General features: G+C 42.0%; 1 protein-coding gene across 1 annotated transcript in view; it reads right to left on the bottom strand.

Annotated features, from left to right (window-relative positions):
• Positions 1–21,684, bottom strand: part of ncoa1 (nuclear receptor coactivator 1) — a 57,769-nt gene that overhangs the window by 6,005 nt on the left and 30,080 nt on the right. The window contains exons 3-16 of the mRNA XM_041975018.1: positions 18,608–18,708; positions 16,165–16,331; positions 15,929–16,035; positions 15,654–15,831; positions 13,301–13,480; positions 10,855–10,947; positions 9,819–9,959; positions 6,892–7,039; positions 5,347–6,304; positions 5,043–5,261; positions 3,686–4,028; positions 3,233–3,409; positions 1,603–1,717; positions 1,340–1,508 (exon numbers count right to left, since the gene is read on the bottom strand). Of these exons, the coding sequence (XP_041830952.1) occupies positions 1,340–1,508; positions 1,603–1,717; positions 3,233–3,409; positions 3,686–4,028; positions 5,043–5,261; positions 5,347–6,304; positions 6,892–7,039; positions 9,819–9,959; positions 10,855–10,947; positions 13,301–13,480; positions 15,654–15,831; positions 15,929–16,035; positions 16,165–16,331; positions 18,608–18,696 (3,084 nt within the window). The 5' untranslated portion in view covers positions 18,697–18,708. The remainder of the gene's footprint in view (positions 1–1,339; positions 1,509–1,602; positions 1,718–3,232; positions 3,410–3,685; positions 4,029–5,042; positions 5,262–5,346; positions 6,305–6,891; positions 7,040–9,818; positions 9,960–10,854; positions 10,948–13,300; positions 13,481–15,653; positions 15,832–15,928; positions 16,036–16,164; positions 16,332–18,607; positions 18,709–21,684) is intronic.

Below are 21,684 nucleotides of genomic sequence, written 5' to 3'. Positions count from 1 at the left end.
TTAAACATTACTGTACAAGAATAAATAAATAAATAAGGTTTCCTAAAATTTATTTCCATCCAGAGTAGCATTAATTTTTCGCCAAGATCTTGTATGGATGATGGGAGAGTCCGGTTGATGCACTAAACCTTCTCCAGCACATCCCAAAGATTCTCAAAAGGTTCAGATCTGGACTGAACCAATCCATGTGTGAAAATTATGTCTCCCTGAACAAATCTTTCACAATCTGAGCCTCATGAATCCTGACGTTGTCATATTGAAGTATGGGCATGCCATCAGCAAAGCTGGAATAACCTGCTCATTCAGTATATTCAGATATAAGATGACCTCATTCTTTGGACACATAATGTTGCTGAACTTCGACCTGACCAACTGCAGCAACTCCAGATCATAGACTGCCCCCACAGGCTTGTACAGTAGACACCAGGAATGATGGCTGCATCACTTCATCTGCCACTCTTCTTACCCTGATGCTTCCATCACTCTAAACAGGGTAAAGTTGGATTCAGACCACATGACTTTCTTCCACTGCTCCAGAATCCAATCTTTATGCTCCCTAGCAAACTGAACTTTCCTCCGGTTAGCCTCACTGGTTAGTGGCTTTCTTATGGCTACACAGCTGTTCTCTTGAATTCCCTTTGCATTGCATGTGTGGACATGTTCTTACTTTTAGTATTAAATATAGCCATAAGTTCTGCTGTTGTTTTTCTATGATCTGATTTCACTAAATGTTTCTTCCTGGATGATGATGGTTCCCCACTATCCTTCTAGCTTTTTAACATGTTGGACCATTCTTAACCCAGTTTTAGTAGTTTCAGCCTTTCCTTAGATGTTTTCTTTACTTGATGCCAATCATTTAAACCTTCTGCAACTCTTTTACAACCACAGGACGGTTAAGAAATGAAAAGCTACTCACTGCATCAGTAGGGGTTAAATATCTGCTAGGATAGGAGGTTCCTTTGTTAAGTTAAATCCAGGTGGTGACCTTGTATTTTTAGATGGGCAGTTTATAAAAAAAATGGTTCAATGCACCATGTATAGCTTCAGCTTGTCCTATAAATTGCCAAACTAACACAGAGACACCCATTTAACACTTTATATGCTTACAGAGATTGTGAATTGACCACAGATTTGTGATGGACTGGTTAGCCGCCCCTTCCCCAAGACCCTGGACAGCATAAAGATGGTATAGAAAACAGCTGAACAGTCCCCCTATTCACACATCTTTATGCTAATTTTTGTTAAAAGTGTCTCCTCTCTTGCCTTTGTGAAAAGCCAAAGAAGAACTGGAAAAGGTTTGTGTGTGTGTGTGCATTACAGTTCTGAATCCCATCTTCACCTGTACTAGTTTGTCGATACCCAGGGCTTTGTCCAGTTCTGCCAGCTCGCTCTCATCGGTGCCGCTGAGGAAGGAGACGAGCTGCTCTAACAGAGCCTTCTCGTCGCTTCGGGCCTCAGGTGTGGTCGGAGGGCCGAGCACTTCGTCCAACGTGCATGGCACACACTGCCTGCTCAGAAAGGAAAAAAATTAAGTCTCTCACACAGTTCTGAACTTGAAAACACATAACTCTTAAAAAACTGAGACTGATAATTCCCACTTACTCTTGTGGTGATGCTAACGAAGCCTGTAAAGGGGTCCCAAGCCCATCAAAAGACAAGGTGTCTGACAAAGCCAGAGACTGGAACTGGGAGTCTCCCATGTCCATCTTGGTTAGGCCTGAAAAAATTATTACATGGCAAGACCTCATTGTGAGACATTTAAACAAAGTAATGTAAAGAATGTGGTCAACTTTAACAAACAAAATTTCAGCTTAAAATTCTTTTGACACAATCAGCAGGTAAAAATGTCCCCTAAATGAATGGAGTTCCCTTAAGTAGAGTGGAAACCTTTTTCCCTTATGGGGCCATATATATTACAGAATATACTTACACCAACCCCCATATCAGCAAATAAAAATGTCATATATTCTCATCCCGCTTTATATTATTTATTCACCCCTGGTTCCAACACCTCTACATTGAACTACGAACACATATATATACAGCCAAAAGTATTCAGTCACCCATACAAATAATAGAAATCAGGTGTTTCAATCACTTCCATGTCCACAGGTGTATAAAAATCAAGCACTGAGGCATGCAGACTCTTTCTACAAACATTTGTGAAGGAATGGGTTGCTCTCAGGAGCTCAGTGAATTCCAGCGTGGTTCTTGTTGCCACCTGTGCAACAAGTCCAGCTGTAAAATTTCCTCAATCCTAAATGTTCCACAGTCAACTGTCCGTGGAATCATAACAAAGTGGAAGTGATTGGGAATGACAGCTACTCGGCCTTGAAGTGGTTGGCCCCGTGAAATGACTGAGCGTGACCGGCAGATGCTGAGGCGCATCGTGAGCAAAGATCTGCAACTTTGCTACAAACCTCCAAACTTCATGTGGCCTTCAGATCAGCTCAAGAACAGTGTGAAGAGAGCTTCATTGATTGGGTTTCCAGGGCCAAGCAGCTGCATCCAAGCCATACATCACCAAAAGCAATGCAAAGCATTGGTATCAGTGGTGTAGAGCAGAGGTCCCCAACCCTGGTCCTCAAGGCCCACTATCCTGCAGGTCTTAGATGTCTCCCTGCTGCAACACACCTGATTCAAATGAATGGCTCAGTTGCAGACTTGTGCAGAGCCTGTCAGAGAGCCGTTTAATTTGAATCAGGTGTGTTGCAGCAGGGAGACATCTAAGACCTGCAGGATAGTGGGCCTTGAGGACCAGGGTTGGGGACCTCTGGTGTAGAGAACGCCACCACTAGACTCTGCAACAGTGAAGATGTGGTTTCTGGCGTGAGAAATCACACTTCACCATCTGGCGATCTGATGGAAGAGTCTGGGTAAGTCTTAAGTTTGGTGAAGGGGGGATTTTGGTTTGGGGTTTTTCAGGAGCTGGTCTTGGCCCTGAATGCTTCAGAATACCATAAGATTTTGGACAATTTCATGCTTTTATACTTTATCCCGTGAATACTGTTTATGTTCTGTATGTTTTTGTATTCTTTTTGTTCCTTGTATGTGGAAACTTACTTGGCAATAAAGTCTCATTCTGATTCTGATGTGTGTAACAAAGTTGCAACGTCCAACCTTTCATGGTCATGAAGCTCAACCACTTCAGAGTATCTGTTCCCACAGTTGCCATGTTTCCATAAAGTTTACAAAGACAAATATAAACGCTGCATTCTGCTGTTTTGCATACCAGTGCTTGAACTGAACGGGTTGATAATTTCTGTCTCTGGAAATGGGCTGCTGTCTTTGCAGGTCTGGAACGGGTCTCCCTGGCCCTGCTGTTGGCTTGGAGTGGCGGGATTGCAGAAATCAAACGATGACTGACTCTGGAGGCTGCAACCAGAGGGTGGGCCACCATCAACGAGCCCTGTGATGAAAACAAGAGGATGTGGAACATCAGGTAAAAACAACTGCGTCTCGAGTGAATAATTTCATGTCTGCAGCTGCACTATTTCCTAATGGCCACTAGAGGGCATTGAGAGTAACAATATGTAGATGAATGAATGGATGTTACTTATGTTGGTAGCAAAACTGATGCTGAAGATCATTAAAAAAAAGAAGAGACAATATATAAAACCTATAAAAAAAATTAAATAAATAAAACAAGATATGATACCCCCTCCCTGCTAAGCAAACAATGTACCTCTGTTTGGAGTACCGGGAGGTTCTCTCTTCACATTTATATTGCGGGGAGTGCTGGCCTCGCCAGGCTGGAGCTGTGTGGGTGACTGTAGTTTGAGCTGGGGGGAAGGGGAATGGAGTTGAGGTGATGGGGACTGCAACTGGGAAAGGGGCTGGGACAGGGGGGACTGCAGCTGAGGCACAGGGGACTGGAGCTGAGCAGGGAGCTGGGTGGCTGGAGACTGGAGCTGGGGGCCTCCTCCAGGGTTTACTGAGTCCTCACTGCCTGGTTTGGCCCCAACTGGGCCTCTCAGGGCAGGCAGCAGCTGGTGGAAAGGGTCCATATCTACAGATCCAGTAGAAATCTGCAGAGAGAAAGGAGTAATCATTAAAAAAGGGGGAGAAAAATTAAATGTGGAAGAAGGGGAAGGGGACCTAAAAAAAGAAGGGGAGAGAGGAGGTCAAAGGACAGGGAGCTTCAAAGGCTGCAGCTGGTAGCGAAGCTTAAAGTGGAGACAAAGTCCAAAAAAGTAAACATTTAACTTGGTTTATAACAGCTGTCAGGCTGCTGCTAACATGGGAATATTTCATAGCTTTTTTGTAAAGTTTGCAGTAGCATAAATGATTATGATGAGGGAGATATGACTGAGTGGGATAGCTGGACAGAAATCAGCTCAGCTTGAGTCAGCTGCTGCTGATGGGCTGGTTTAAGACATGTCTGGTCTATTGGCCTCTTCTAGCTGGTAGTTTATATGTTACAGGGAATATAAATACTGCCAAGATTTATAAAATCAGCCGAGCTGAATGAGGCTCATAATATTATTGTCTAATATGTTTTAGAGGGATTAAAGGGATTACATCTATATCACTGCTCCATCCTAAAACAACCCAACGGGAGGGAAAACAATCAACTTGCTGCTGCTTGCTTCCAATCATATGACTGGGATTTGTCAGAGAAATTAAGGTGGCAAGGACCTCAGTGGAGAAACCGCCTGTTTAATCTTTGGTTTGTCACAACATTGTAGATAAAACAAAACCCCATATTGCTGTAAACTGTTAGTAACTAGAGCTCGACTTTTAGCTGAATTTGTTGGTTTAGACAACAATTTAACAGATCTAGCCCATTTTAGTTGTGTTTTCGGCATTTGTGGGGGTCAAACAGTTCACAGAAATTAAGTCATATGACTTTTTGCCATTCTGTGGATCAATCCTAAATTCTCTGACATTTCCAATGACATCATGTTTACTCCATCTATCAGGATGCAGCAGCTAAATGCAAATGCAATTAAAGATAATTGGAGCCTAGCTGATGTTAGGATGAAATAAACCTAGAATGTGTCTTGTTTTCTTTAGTTTCACCATAATGCCAACAACTGTACCATGGAGTCTCTACTGTCCTTGCGGCTGTCTCGACGGTTCTCTCCGACAGGACTCGATTTGGGGTTGATGCAAGCGGAGCTGCTGGAAACTCCTGTAAGTTTGGATGCACCTCCAGCTGATCCAGAACAGGCCAGTCCCTCCCCGCTGGCTCTTTTCTCTGCCTTTACTCTAACTGTCTGAAGGCTCAGAGCCGATGGAGGTGGGAGGTCCCCCAAGTCCTTCAAAAGCAAATTTGAAATTTAAATATCTAATTTGATGGAGCTGTGAAGTGTGAATTCATCAGAATATTTTAAAAATAGCTACCTTTTCGTCAGTATCCAGGAGAAAGCGAAGTAACTGGTGATCCTGCGGCTCTCTGGAACTGGACTTGTGAGGTGCTGTACTCCGTGCCGGACTGGCAGGCGGCTCCTTCTTGATTTCAATTTCGTTTTTGTTTAATCCGTCATCGGTGGTGGTGGAGGCATCATTGGGGCTGCTGTCCTGGAGCAGCCGGTGCAAGATCTTGTGTCGTTCTGTCAGACTGCTGTGGGAGGCTGGGCACTGGGGGGCTGGAGAGGGGTTAGGAGGATGAGGTGATGAGGTGCAGTGGATGTTGCTGTTGGATTCAACTCCTGTCCCACTGCTATCCAGGAGCTGGTTGAGTCTGGGATTACCCAGCTGTGAGACAGAAGGAAGGGGAGCTTTAGTAGAGTCTTCTCCCCCTTCCTCCCCTCCCTCTGAGGGCTTTGCTGACGGTGGCTGCGTAGAGGAGCTCGTGGGTGTACTGGCTTGTCTATGAAGTACAGGAGAGGACAGGGAGAAAGACCCTGATCCACTGCTAACACCACCATCACCACCAGACTGCTGTCTGCTGAGGCTGCCTCCACTGCTTAGAGCCCCCGCTGGGGAATGGAGGCCCGGCGTGGAGGGAGAGAAGGGGTTCCCTGGTACCCGAGGGCTTCCCCCTAACCCAGGACTAGCCCGCAGCATCCTGGGTGACATAAAAGAGGTAGGGGTGGCTGTGTGTGGACTGCTCAGAGGGGAGGGGCTGCTGACCTGCAGGGGACAATTTGTCCGACTGGGCGTCAAGTAGCCTGCAGGTGTGACTGGGCTGTGTCCGAGGGAGGAGGTGTTGCTGTTGTTGGTTTGAAGGCTTGAGCCTTGGTTTGAGTTGCTGCTGGGAGGAAGCGAAGGAGATCGGGAGGGAGTCTGAGCAATACTGCTGGGGGTCGATGGAAGGCTGGGGTTAGTGTTTTCCTGAGAGCTAGCAGTGTTGTGTTCCCTAAGAGAAAAGAGAAAAATAAATGATGGCTGTAATCTGAGGAAGAAACATGAAAGGCTGTTCAGAAATCTACTTTTTTTTAATCTAGAACGATGACTGCTACATTATCAAGGCCCACGTCATCACTGTAAATGAGATTTTTTTCTCAATTGACTTATCTGGTTAACTAAAGGTTAATAACAATAATCATCACACTTTTGAGGCAATCCTACCCATATGTTTATTTGTGGAGTACCTCAGGGGTCAATCTTCGGACCCCCTTCCTTTTCAACGTATTTAGCTTCCACTAGGAAATCTAATCTTGAGATTTAATATCAATTTCTGTTTTTCTGTAGATGACACTCAATTTTATTTTTCAGATGTTAGACATTCTTAACTTTAGGTACAACACAGAATCCAAAACATCCAGTATAAAGACATGAGTGTGTGTGAAATCTTTTCGTAATATCCCTGCTCACTACACAACACAATCTAGTGTATTTAGTACAAAACAGCTGATGGATTTTTTTTTTTAAGTTTGCTTAACTGGTTAGAAATGTCAGATTATCAGCTCAAAAAAATACCTTCAAATGTATATAACACAGTACCTGTCAATAGTGTGAATGCCCATAATGAAGGGCTGTACGTCAGGGTTGGGGGGGCAGCAGAACTTGCAGCGGGTCTGAGCGCTGAGCGGGGTGCCATCGCTTAATGTGAAATGGTACAGCGGGCTGATAGCAGTGCCATGGGTCATCACTGAAGAGCAAAATACCACACAGAGGTACAAAGAGAAAACCACTGCTGTCAGACTTTGATCTCAACTCCTGTTTGCCGTTTTGCCCTTTTCATGTCCCACATTTATGCAGACTCACCCACAACGCTTTACTGATACTTCTGCATCAAGGCATCAGATTAGATACTAATTAGCACTTCGATTATTCACTGTCAGTTTTTTCTTTTTCCTTTTATACCTTTGGTTTTCACTGCTTTAGTCCAATTTCGACGCTTGACTTAAAACTAGGCAATAAATCTACTAGTCCATTACTAACTATTTTTAAGTTAAAAAAATTAACCCCGGTTCTCTGAAACATGAGTAAGGTATCTCATTATAGGACACAGTCTCAGATGCTGTCCCCAGAAGCCCTATTACATTACGCCAGTCCTGACTGGCAGACAGGGGTGACGTTTGCTCTTTAATGGAGGGGTTTCCTACCACTATAAGAGCCTGATGTGATCATCTCTCTCTAGTCTAGGTAAGATCATGTTCCAGAGAATCGGGATTAATTCCTTTACCTAAAGTTCGCTTTCAATTTTCGATTTGGTATCTCACTATGAGATACAGAGGCTCCCATATCGCCAGACAAGCCTACCTCGAAGACCCTTTGAGAGTTCACAGTTCATACAAACATGGTGCCTACGCCCAGCACTGCATGAGACAGTGAAGGTGCAGTGACATCCAACCTACAGAATCTGGTGAAAGTGTTTGGTGTCACCCAGTTGGATGCTGCACAGATGTTTTCCACAGAAGTTCCTCCAAACAGCACCCAGGATGCACACATCACGAGTGGAATGAGCACGCAAGCCTGCAGGGGGCTGTAACCCATTGCCATTATATGCCATGGCAATAGCTCCCACAATCCAGTGAGACAATCGCTTAGTGAGGGGCTTCCCTCTTTGCGGTGGAGCCCACGACACAAACAGCTGCTCTGATTTCCTGAACTCAGCTGTTCTGTCCACATAAACGCATACATACACGCCCATGAAACCAATCATGGGCCAGGTTGAAACCCTTCGGCACAGTCACAGGCTTTGGCTTTGGCTTAAGCAGAACCTTAGAATTCCGCATCAGAAACTACTTACAGGATGGGTTAACTGACAATGCCAGGATGTCACCCATGCGCTTGGCAGAAACCAATGCAAGCAGTAAAGCCGTCCTAAACAACAGCATTTTCAGCTAAGCTTCCTGCAGTGGCTTGAAAGGTGGGTGCAACATTGCATCAAGCACCACAGGTAAATCCCACGGAGCGGTTAGGCTCCTGAAGATTGTGCCTTTCAGAAATTGACAAACGAGCAGGAGCCAGCCCGCAGTTTTGTCCCTAAAACCTATGTGACATGCCAATATGGCAGCCAGATACACCTTGACTGTGGAAAAAGCCAAACCTTTATCCAGCACCTCCTGTAAAAATGTCAAAATAGTGGGAATGGGGCTCTGAAGAGCCACCACCCCTGCTGCCACACACCAATCCTCAAATGCACGCCATTTGCCAACATGTGTGCTGCACCTGGAGGAGGATTTGACAGGTCAGAGCATCACTGCGTGCTGAAATTGAACTTTAATAAACTTATAGGGGAGAAGGGGAAGTGTGTGTTTGGTCACTGGCATGTGCACTGGTGTGTGGCACCAGGACTGAGTTCTGGCTCCACTGAGCTCTCTGCTGGTCTGGTCCTCCTCCTCTTGGCGTTGCTGTGTGCAGTGTGCGCACACATGCCCTTATCTGCTTTGGCAGGAACAGAACATGTCCTGGAGAGGAGGGGGCAGGCATCTGGCTGAGTGGCACTTTTCTGGACAGACACAGCTGTAGTGCTTCACCTTTTCACTTCTTCTCCTCACAGTGTTTTTGCTGTTGATGTCGTGGCCAGTCTGTCTCCTTTTGAGACGCCCCAGCGGGTGCCCATAGGGATGCCTTTTCCCTGGGCACTCTCAGTCAGCTCCTGTGGTGGTGGGATGGCTATCCTCATCACTGGGTCTGTGGAGCACCTTCGAATCTTAAAAGACAGTCGTGCACAATGCTCACAACTAGACAGGGACCCTAATGTGTCCTGGGCACGTTGCCGCCCTGGACATGAAGCACAAGCAGCATGGGTAATTTTGTTACCGCATGTGCATGACTTGGGTGATAGCTTAACCTTCTCCATAGTGAGGAAAAATCCAAGGTCCGTGTTATTCAGCTCTGATGGTAAAACAAAGCGGTCTGCAGCTAGTATGGCCTCCAGCTGCAGCAGCTATTGTTTGGTGACAGCCTAGCTGGTTTCTCAGATAGCCGTGCAGTGTCAGGTAGCGTTCGGTGACCGAGTGGTTAACTCGCTCTGAGAACAGTAATGCTAGCCCGCTATGCGTAATGTAAAAGGGCTTCTGGGGACAGCATCTGTGGGCGTGTCCCATAGTGAGATACCAAAATGAATGTTGAATGAGAACTGCTTCAGCTTCAGAAATGAAATCTCATTTAGCTTTAAGGTAACTTTAATTTTCTGACATTTTATAAGCCAAACTATTAATCTTGTGATTAATTTATTGTCAGCTGCAGCCCTTGACTGAGACACTGCTTATTTAACATGTTTCCCATTACAGTCTTTGCTGAATTTTGTGTTCCATTACTCTAAACATACTATATGTAATTTCTAAATACCTTAACTGAGGGAACAACTTTGTTTGAGAAGTTTTTTTTCAGTTTAGTCTATTATGATAACATTTTAACAAACAAAGTGGCGAATGATTTTTAGGAGAGGAGGTGAACAATCAATTGTGTTGACTCACCCTCATGCAGCAGCTTCTTGGCGTGGGAGGGCTCTTTGCCCTGCGGCTGAAAAAATGCGTAGATGCACTTTCTGACCAGGTCCTCCCAGCCAGGCCGGCCTGTTGCTCGCAAAGCACTGGTTTCTATGGAGATTATCTTCCCTGGATAGGAGCACAATGCACAAAAGAACACAAAAGATCAGCCTGAACTGACTCCAGCAGTTTGTAGCAGCCTCCACACTTGCAGAGTTCACACAAAGATCCTCTTGAAAAACTTCGAGAAAACTTTGTGAAATGCTCTTTGTCTCACTTGGAAACATCATGGCAATCAGGACTGTGTCAAATAAAACTTTAGAACAGTAACACATTTGTATGCAAAACAACCTACCTATCTGGGTGTGTGAAAGCCTTTCTTTCCCACCTTAAGTATTTTGAAACATCAGATTTTGAAATGGATTTCAGCAATAAAACAAAGTACATCACATAAAACTAAACTTCTCACTGCTGCAGTGAAATTTTCACTAATTTGTAAAGTTATTGATTGTTATTTAGTTAAACACTACGTAACAGAGGCCAGGTACAAATTGGATTTGAGCCAAACGTGTGGAAATGAGGCATAATTCATAGTCTTCAATGCTTTTTCTTAGTTTGGCAGTTTGTAACTAAAACATTGATTTGATTGTATTTATTTGCAGAAAAAAATTTGACATGAAACTGGCATGTTTTGACTGAGTTAGCACAATAACAACAATACAAAAAACATATAAATCACAGGTGCTCATGCTCTCTGTCACTGACTGCATACACAGCAGGGAGACGAGTGCCCACTGTGGTAAGGAAAAAAACAACTAAAGAGGGTGAAAAATGTCACTGAGGTATTGGAAAAAGTTGCTGGTCTAGTTAAAATGAGGTGACAGATCTATGCTCTGATTTCTGTAATGCTTATTTTAATTTTCATGTTTAAAAGCTACTGTGAATACGTGACAGAATACCATCAAAACAACACGAGATCTTGGATTCCTGATGCTGATGTCAGACTTATGTGTGTGCTTTTTACCTGTGGGGTCTTGCTTCGTAATGAAGGACTCGGTGCTGACAGGCTGAGGCCGAGGCATCCGACAGGCGATGCAGATCAGGCAGCTCTGCAGGTCTAAAGAAACAAAAGGACCAAAACAGTGTATGAAGCTGCCAATCAGAGTGAGGGAAAACTACAAGTAAAGGCAAAGTTCAAAAATCTTTGACACAAAAACAGTTTAGAGGGTTACAGCGAAAAGAAGTTGCAGAATTAAAGAAATGATGCAACAAGCTGTTGAAACTCTGGTCCGAAATGTAACTGCTATCATGGGCTTTTTGACATATATATATAGACAAAATAAAACTTAACCAAAACTTTTTAAAACAAACGATAGGGAGTGCATACGACAAACGCAAGGTCAACTCTTATCAAGATGACTGAAAGCACACAAAGCAGCCAAAAATCTGCAATGCAGAAACTACGTAACAAATCTACCAAGGCCACTGCACCAAAATCCCAAAATATTTGATATATCTTCCAAAACCCTGCTCACAGTTTAGACAAAGTAAAGCTGTGAAAGTGTGAAAGTTGAATTACTTCCTTGATATGAAAAAACTGCAAATATTTATCCATTGATGATGCAGCCTTTTTGTCTGTTCCAAACCAATTACTTTACCAAAGTGGATTATTGACAATTTGACAACCAAGAGGAGAAAAAAATAAGACAAAAAAAAGACATTTTTATAAGACTTAAGATAAGCTACTCATGAGTTTAATAACCACAGACACACAGCAAAAAAAAAAAAAAAAAAAATTAAAAAGCTAAATAAAAAATTTAACACACAGACACGTAAAAAAAATTAAGTGCTAGCTTCACTGAACTGAATCAAAATAAACATTAACCCTGAAATGGATCATGAGACTGTGCTGCTCATGGAAATTCCCTTCCTCGAGATTTACATTTCATCCATCTTTTTCATGAGAATTATCCGCTTGGACTTGGAATATTGTGAAAAGCAGCTCTTCTTTGGCTGTATCATGTGCCACATTTATGGACATTCAAGAACATTTCTTCCTTTTTCTCAGCCTCTCCCACCAGGAGTTTCACTGACAAAGATTGCTAACTTGCCCACGGATCTTCTTTGGGATGGCCGCCAGGTGCAGTCTGATGGAGGCTCCTCCTTGTTTGTCAGTACTCTGTCAGCCTGATGCTGAGATAAAAAATCACACCCACACACAAGCATTTTTCCACAATATTCAACGTTTTACAATTGATTCTAGTATCACTGTCAAATTCTGCTATTATGTCCGTGTTTTCTGCATCACAGAAAACTTTGCGTCCTTCCTTCTGATGCCTGGATTGCTCCCTCAGAGTCATGACATCTGTCAGGACAAGAATCGGGAATGTGGATTTGATGGGACTGTATTTATCCGAATGGTAAAACTTTCAATAGGCTGATTTTTTTAAATTATTTTGAAATGATATCTGACTTGTCGGGCTGCACGGTGGTGTGGTGGTTAGCACCGCAGCCTCACAGCAAGAAGGTCGCCAGTTCGAATCTCGGCTGGGGGAGGTTCGAACCTTGAGGGCGGTGACCTTTCTGTGTGGAATTTGCATGTTCTCCCTGTATGTGTGGGTTCCCTCCGGGTTCTCCGGCTTCCTCCCACCATCCAAAGACATGCATGATAGGTTAATTGGTTATTCTAAATTCTCCCTAGGAGAGAGTGTGCGTGTGAATGGTTGTTTGTCTATCTGTGTTGGCCCTGCGACAGACTGGTGACCTGTCCAGGGTGTACCCTGCCTCTCACCTGTTAAAATGCTGGGATAGGCTGGGATGGAATAAGCGGTCAAGATAATGGATGGATGGATGTCCATGTCTTTATTCACCATACTGGAAGCAAGCGGTCGCAATATACAATCAACATAGCCTGGTGTACAATGGTGGATAAGAGCCAATCAGAGAAGATCAACCCCTTCTCTGTCTTTTATTTTTCTTTCTTTAGAGCCCTCTCTAGAGCCCTGCATATAAACAGGCTGCTCAGCAGCACCTTAAACCTAAAATACCATTAAGACAGGTCCTAGTCATTATTTACTTTACAAGAGTGTTAACACAACGGCGACAGAAAACAGGAAAATGATGAGAGATCGTGCACAGATTTTACATCATAATGAATAAAATAATCTGATGGGGTTTGTGAAGAAGAAGGAAACTCAGGGAGAATTTTACTGAATCTAAACATGGAAATCAACTCCAGCCAAAATCAACTAAACACATTAAAATCTGAACAGAATAAAAGCAGATCAAATACATTTGTAGATAAATACGTTTAGCTGTTATAAGGTAAACCATGAGCATTCAAATCCGGCCCGATGGCTCGTCTCAGTATTTACACTGGCTTCATGAAGTATGTATTGACTGTGTAGGAAACGGCTGCGGGCTGTGCTGTGTGTAGTAACTGTGTGTGGTAAATATGTGTCCACACCTACCATCTCCCTCCTCCTGCACGGCCCGCGGCTGAGATAACGTGAAACACTGCATGATCTCATACTGCTGTCGGGCCTCCTGGTTCTCCGAGTCCGCCTCGTCCGGCGGCCTCTTCAGCATGCGACAGTTAAAGGTGTGGCTGTTCCTGCGACCAGGTTCCTGGGGCCACGGGCTGCCGTTTACTACACAGAGACGTGAACCAGAATCAGTCTTTATTTATGTCGTTTCACTGCAGAGGCACTTTGTAAATGCAGACTTTAAATTACTGTCCAAGCTTCCAGAAATGTGAAATTTCACATTAATATAAAATACATTTGGAAAAAGTATAGATATATAGCTTTTTTTACTTGTTTGAGGAGCATATTGTGCAGCAGTCACAAGCCACAGGACAGGACAAAAAAGGAATTAAAAAGCCAATAGCCAAGAAAAAATTGTAAAAGATACTCATTGACAGTACTGTATGTTCTTACTAATTTATTATATTATGTTTTATCTCTTGTATGTATTAATTACACAATAACCTAAATGACATTTTCATACTACAGATTAGAGCTGCATGGTGTACAGACTTCTTAATTTATACTGGGATTTTTTCAAATAGAGTACCAAACCAGACAAAATAATCCGTTTCCCCTGTGAAACTCGTGTTTCCTTCATTTGCTGCATTTTCGTCTAAATGGTAAATGGTCCGTATTTATATAGCGCTTTTCTGTACCTGGGATGATACCCAAAGCGCTTTACATTATACATCACATTCACCCATTCACACACACATTCACACACTGATGGCGGAAGCTGCCATGCAAGCACTCGACCACGACCCATCAGAGGCAATTAGGGGTTTGGCGTCTTGCCCAAGGACACCTCAACATGAACTCGACTTGGCTGAGGATCGAACCGGCAACCCTTGGGTTACAAGACGACCGCTCTACCTTGCTGAGCCACGCCGCCGTCTAACTTCTCCTCATTGTTGCAAAAACAATAACACAGTTTTATTCAAACGAATCCAGGCCTGCATACGCCGCCTGGTCGAACTGATTCAGTGGAAGACTGTTGTCAGAGCATCACAACGAGCATCTTTTCCTGATCGCCCGTCTGGGGCGGTGCGAATCCGGCTTCATCCTGGGAGATTTTCCTGACCCTTACAGGTTTCTGGTGTGGTGTGTGCATGTGACTTAACATTTTTAAAGAAACTTAGATAAAGAGTAAGATGACGTTTCTTTGTGAAATCAACAGCTAGCCAACATGTGGCTGTGCAGCTGGACATTTGTTCGTAAAACCCTGTAGAGTGGAGGTTTACCTATTATATTCATTTTTATTAGATTTTTTAAACTTAAATCTACATTTTTCATTGAGATTTATAAAAGGGTGGGACTATTTTTGTTGTTTACATATGTTATTTTCACAGAAGTGATTGGTGAGCAGAGGAAGAGAACCTGAAAGGCTTATTTGATTTCAGACTGCTCAGTGTCAACACTTTGAAATATTTGTAAAACACCCATTTTCCCAAAATGTCTCACTCCATCTCTTAACCTGAGCTCCAATTTCCTCTGCCTCCATGTTCAATCTGCAGTGATAAATCAGAGCTTTTTATTTCCTACTACTGAAGATTTATGGCATTTGTAATTAGGCCAAGTAGTCAATTTTCAACAGTTTTCATTTCCGCAAAACAATGGGGCCGTTCAGGTATAAAATAAAAACAATTCAATAATAAAAAAATATAAAAAGTAAAATAAAATAAAAGTCTTTGCTAAAACTCAAAATTACAAGATACACTTAAGAATCTAAAACCACCTCAAGAAAAACTGACAGCATGGTTGGTCGTCTTCACTAAGATTTCTGTGCAGATAAATTTTCAAATGCAGGAAAGAAAAGTTTTAATGATGAAGAGAAAATACAATTGTTCGTCTTTCTTCTGCTCTTCTGCTTTCTTCGGCCCTTAAATGGCCAACCAGTTATTTTCATTATAGCCTCTTTTCAAGGTTAAAAGTAAACTAAATAGTGAAATAACTTTATCAGAGTGAAGCTTTGCTTCTTGTCACTCTCGCCCACGCATGTGCTGCCTCTGCATACTTGTTTCTCCAAGTATAATTTGTAGCTCTGTATGGAGCATGAAGAACAAAATTTGCACGCTTTATCTCCTCCATATCTCTTCAAATCAACCTGAGCTGCACAATTTTCAGTTTACAAACAAAGTAAATTATCTGCACCCAAGATATAGTTCTTGCCACTAAAATGTTTCTAAACCAAACTGTCATGTTTAAAGAAGCCTAAACTATAACTTCATGTATGTTATAAACATAATGCTCTTAACTTCAGGACTTCAGACTCAGTCTTTCAGTGGCGCTCACTCACCGAGGCTTTTAGGCAGCAGATTACGAACAAATTCATTGTGGTCTCCCACATGAAGGATGCTGTAGACACTTGATGACATCAGCTCCTCCTGGGCGTATCCAAGGTAACTTGTCACGTTCTCTGAAACAAAGACGATGCGGCCCTCGCGGTTCACCACAAAGAAAAATCCATCAAGGGCCTGAGTTTCCGAGAGGGAGAGAAAGAAGCACAACAAAAGCAGAGTGAGTGTGATGATTGTTAATGTTGACAGCACAGCGGAGGTGAGGGTGGTTTACCTCGAGCAGCATGGGCCCCAGCGCCTCCTTCTCCACCAGCCCCTGACTACTGGAGGAGATGTCGCTCTTCTGCACGTCATCATCTGGAGAAAGAAGAGCAGCTTTTTCTGTCAAAAGGAAATAATCAGAAATCAGTAAAAGAAAATATGTCGTGTAGAGTTTAACATCAGTGTTCTCATCTAAGTTTCCACACTTTGTGCGTGTGTGTGTGTGTGTGTGTGTGTGAACTTCCTCACCCTGCTCGCGCCGTTTGATCTGCTGGATTTGGTCCACGGTGCTCTTTAGGATGTGGCACTTGTCGGGTTTGACGCTGAGACTGGCGATGTCACCCATGTTGGAGGACAGCAGCTCGGCTAGCTCCTCGATGTAGCGGCACTCCAGCTCCCGTCTCCGCTTCTCCACACTGCAAAAAACCACACATGACCACCCGAGATCGGGTCAACATTTACACTGTGCTTTTGGAAAATGACTAAAACAATCAAAGGGATGCAAAAATCATCTTGTATATGAAGAACTAGAGAAGTCTCAAACAGAAAACAGCATTTTCATTTAGTTTAATGTGGCAATTCTTCATGTGTGAAAATTTTTCATGTTTGAGACCTGATTTATCAAAAGTAGCTGCATTTCAACAGAGAGCAGCTATAAGACGTGCATCAGTTTATCTTCTAATACTTTTATTCTTGTATTTGTTTTAGTTGATTTGTCTCAAGAAGGAATTTTATAAATAAACTAATTATGACAAATCTGTACTGAATTTAATATAAAAAGTAGAGAAGCTCATTTATCTCTAATTTGCTTAAATATTGTGCAAACATGGCATAATTTCTTTAATTGTTGATCTTTTGTTGCATTAATTATATTAAATAATGAAGTTAATCATTAGTTTCAGCCATGATATTAAATGTTAATTTAAATAAAAATATATATTTATCTAAAAATATTTACATTTTTTGTTTTTCAATCAATTCATTTTGTGCTTCATAAAAGTAAAGAACTGAAACTTCTGCATCTCTTGATCAACATGTGGTTTAATGAGGATTGTTAAAGTTTACATGATAAATATACATCTTAATTAAACAACTGTTATTGCTGCGGCTATTTTCCATCTAGCGGAGTAACTTTTGTTTGTTTCTACAATATAAAAACATGAAATCTTCCACAGTGAAACAAAACAACCTCTAACTCATCTCTGCAGACGCTCCATCTCCAGTTCCAATAATCCATCCAAACTGAGGAGTACCGGTAAGGTATGTGGCGATCATGAGGAGTGTATGTGAGAATACGTGGATGTGAAATGACAACAGTAAAAGTAGGTCAGCGAATTGGCCGGCCTGAACGCAGGCGTGGCGGCTGAGGGAGGGGGAGGGCGCTGCTGTGTGAAATGCGCAGGTCAGTGGTTGTGTTGTTGCTGTAGAAATGTTAGCTGGGCTCTTACATCAGCTGACGGGCCTCACAGACTCACACACTAAACTAAAAACATTCATTCAAAATGCTCTGACTTCACCTCACACTGACCCGAAGCTGGAGCTAAAGAATAAACTACAACAATGGTCTAAATTAAGGACGCGCCGCCTGGAATTTTCCTGCCTCTTTTCTTTTCTTTTTTAAAAACCACACAATTTTCTTCCTGTAACATTTCACATTATACAAAATGATTTTTGTCATTTTAGATTTGCAGCTTGATTCAAAATTCAACCATGTCCATAATAAACCTTTAATATATATAAAACTATAAACATTTTCACTTAAGCTGCACCCGTTACAGAGCCATAACCTGGTATATATGAAAACAGAATAAATATACAAGGTGTGTATGTAAATGAGCAAAACAAGTTTTATTGATTTTTTTATTATTTAAAACAATGCACTGCTTTGTATGAAATGTGCTCTCTAAATAAAGTTTTTAATTGATCTGAAAACAAATTAATGAATAAATGTATTCATGCATTAATTAAAAAAATAAAAAGTTTTTTGTGATAAAATGTACAATGCCTGTCCCTAAATCAACAGAACAAATAATAAATTAATAAATGAATGAATAGGGACCAGTCAAAATAAAACTAAAAAATAATGAGCCAATAGCACAACAGAAGGGGTCAGTATTGGTCTTGGATCAATTCTGGCCTCTGCAATGTTGATGAGAAGGACACAGCTTGTATCCCAACATTAGACGTAAAACAGACAACTTGGTGAGAAAAGAGCAGCAACAACTTTTATGTTAACTCTGTCCATTTATCCAGTTCCTACAGCAACCTATTCCTGCCACCCAGAGAGAGGTGGGGTTCATTCTGGGTGGGTAAGTTCATTACAGGGCCCTGCTAACATTCTTTTAGGAGAAAATGATTACTTTAAAGCGAGGATGAGGTTAAGCAGGAATAATATCACTGTAATCACAGTTTGGTGTGTTTATGTGGGTTAACTGAGGGGGATCAGCTTTCTAGTTCAGAGATTACTGACTCACCAAACCTTGCTCCTCTAACTACCAATGACTATAACACTGTATATTCATCCATGTGCAATATTCAGTGGCTTGTCCTTCATTATTTCTTTATGTTATAAAACAGGATCCAGTTTTCTTGATTTTTATTACTTTTTACAGAGTTAAATGGAAAATATGTGACAGAGAGCGGAGCACAGTTTTTATTCTGCAGTGTCTGCTGATGCCGTGCAGGTATTTACCTTTGCCCCGATGTGTCGCATGGTGAGCCCTTCCTCTTGCGTGACTCTGACGTGGCAGGGTCCAGGGGGCTTTCCCCTACTGCACTCATTTTTAAACTGACCTGTAGAGGAAGACAATAAAAGAGAACTGTCGGAAGCAAAATAATCATTATTAGAAACCCATCAGTGTAAGAACAGCCCTCTTTACTGAGATTATTTACTCACCAACATGTACTGTCAATATGACCATGAAGGGATTTAGGTTTACAGAGGAACAACTACTTCTCTCAAGATTTAGTCTCTGAAAACAAACAACTATTTACATTTCTAATCTGCACCAACAGTGTTGTGTCACAGTGTTTGTTTTTTTTAAACCTGCTTATACTGGCTCATTCATCAGTTTAACATCAGTGCTTTGAGGACTGCAAAGAACAGATCTGGTCGAGAAACTACCACAACCTTCTAGTGCGCAAACCAGTAACTATGGCAACATGAAAAAGATAGTATTACACTATATCCTGCAGGCTATGCTGAACAACTTGATGAGAATTATTAGAGAACATTAGACTGTGTTTGACTGCATTATGGACATCAGTCTTGCAGTCAGGTAGAAATCTAGAGGTTTCAGCCTATTCCAGTTATTACCAGGCCAGAGGCAGGGTGCACTCTGGTCACCAGTGCATCACAGGCCCAACACAGAGAGACAAACAACCACCCATGCTCACTTCTAAGGAGAACTTAGAATGAGAAATTAATATAACATGCTTGTCTTTGGACTGAGGGAGGAAGCTAGAGTACTTTGAGGAAACCCACGCATACAAGGGGAGAACATGCAAATTCCACACAGAAAGGCCTGACTCTCCTCCCCAAACAGAGGCTTGAACCAGGACCTTTCTTGCTGTGAGGCAACGGTGCAAACTACCACACCACCATGCAACCCAATCAGTTTATTTAGAGGGAATAACTTCTTCTGCCATGCATTCCCACTCCGGTGCGCCTCTTCTATGTCTCGCATGGAACAAAAACAAAGCAACACATAGATGTTGTGCAACTTTGTTTTCATTCTTTTATGGAAAGTAATGATATTGTGCATCATTATGATTAATCGTGGCATTTACGCAGAGATTAATTGTTAAATCAAGTAACTGTGACATCCCTAACTAACAACATTAAAACGCCATTAAAACAGGCAAAATTCAGACCACAGAGATCCTGGTGGAGGACACACCATTGTGGAGGCAAGTTACCATTTTGCCCAATTACTGATAGACTGGTGGTGAGAATATGTTACGGCAACCACTGATCCCACCGCTCACTGCATCAGCCGCTGCCTCAGCCAGCGACCTGTGATGATACTGAAAAGTCAGTAAACGTTTGCATCCCTATGAACAAACCAGCTGCGTCTAAATGTGGAAGACACCTGTATCCTGGCGTCTCTGGTAATCTTTATAGTTTGTTCACTGACTATCAAGCTGCACTGAGCTGATTTTTAATGGTGAACAAATGAAAACATACAAGAGATGCACAGTGATGTATGTATACTATCTTCTAAATGAATGCTGGATGTGGTGCTGACTCAACTCAATCAGGTGGTGGTGTTATGAAGAGCCTCTCAAATATGTTGTGTTTTATAATTCTTACATCCCTCTTCTGTGTGCCCTTGCAGAATATTTCTTTAGAAGCTATGTCGACACACCACATCTCTGTCTTCATCAGGATGGTTGGCGTGGCAACAGATAATGCTGCTGCAACATTTGCTGAAGTACAGCAGTTAACAAGGTTTCTGCAGGATCCATTAAAGCAAATATTAAAGCGCAAACCTTTTTATTGCCATCAAAAACTGTATTTTTTATTACTTTTACAACCTAAATAAAAATGTATATCAATAAAGCACAGCAACACTGAAGAAAAACAACAAAAACATGAATCCCCCCCCCCCCCCAGCAAGCTGTAGGGGAATTTGTATTACTCATTTGTACAATGACAGGAACTAAGAGGGGTTAATGCACAGAAAGACTTGGGCTTACTCATGTGGGGCCTGGAAAGTTACAGACAATATGGCAAAAGCCCCCACAACAAAAGATGCTTCTGTAGTACAGACGTCCACAAAACATCTTAAACCTGTAGGCAAAAAACAAAACACAACAAAAAAAGACCCCAAAAACCAAAACAAAACAAAAACCAACGTCATTGTCGCACAAATGTCGTGGGCACAGCTGCAAGGCCATGCAGCTCACAGAAAGATAATCCTTTCTGGTGAAGATTGTTTACGTTTCACCTTAAATCACCCCTCTTCCCTCTCGGCCCTCCTGGTGTTGTGAGCATGCAGCATTTAAATAAGAGAAATGAGACTTGCTCTGCAAATCATGCACAAAACACAAATTAGCCTCATTTCTAGAGATGCTGACTTCAGCATATATCTTGTATTAAGTTCTCCCCCATTTAAAACAAGACAAATTAGACTCTGCAGAGAACACTATTACCTATTTCTTTGTGAAGCTTCAGATTTGCCTCCTGTCCAAAATGACAAACGCAAAATAAATGACATATACTGACAACTACAAGAGCTATATGTATAATCATGGTCACACAAGAAAGCTGAGCATGTAAGATTACTACAAAAGTATCAGAATCAATATATGCATTACTGTATTAGAGTAAATTTACCTGATAGAATACAAAATTTTGGAATCACCTAAATGTCCCCAAATGGTCAGGTACCATATGGGAAAGCTAATTATAACATTAACATTAATTATTTTTCACAGATAAAAAAAAAAATATAGAAATAATTCAGCAACCCATTGGTTGATTTTCCTGATTGACACCTCTGTCAACCAATCACAGTCCTGAAAAAAGGTAAAGGTTTTTTTTGCAACTCTTCAGATGTTAGCGAACAGTTTTTTTTTTTTTGCAGAGGGATGAGTCAGACATCTTTGTAATTAGTAGTATCTGCTGTCACATGATGCCTTGTTTGTGTGGGGAAATTAAGAGTGAATTTGGGCTGTTCTTATGTTTTTGTTGCATGCCTAAATAATTGCTTGAGGTTTGGACTGTGCTTTGTTTGGACACCGATGCTTGGTAAAGTCTTTAAGCTG

This window comes from Melanotaenia boesemani, chromosome 22, assembly GCF_017639745.1.
Source record: "Melanotaenia boesemani isolate fMelBoe1 chromosome 22, fMelBoe1.pri, whole genome shotgun sequence".
In the NCBI taxonomy this organism is placed as follows: domain Eukaryota; kingdom Metazoa; phylum Chordata; class Actinopteri; order Atheriniformes; family Melanotaeniidae; genus Melanotaenia; species Melanotaenia boesemani.
This window is presented reverse-complemented; position numbering and strand designations above follow the sequence as displayed.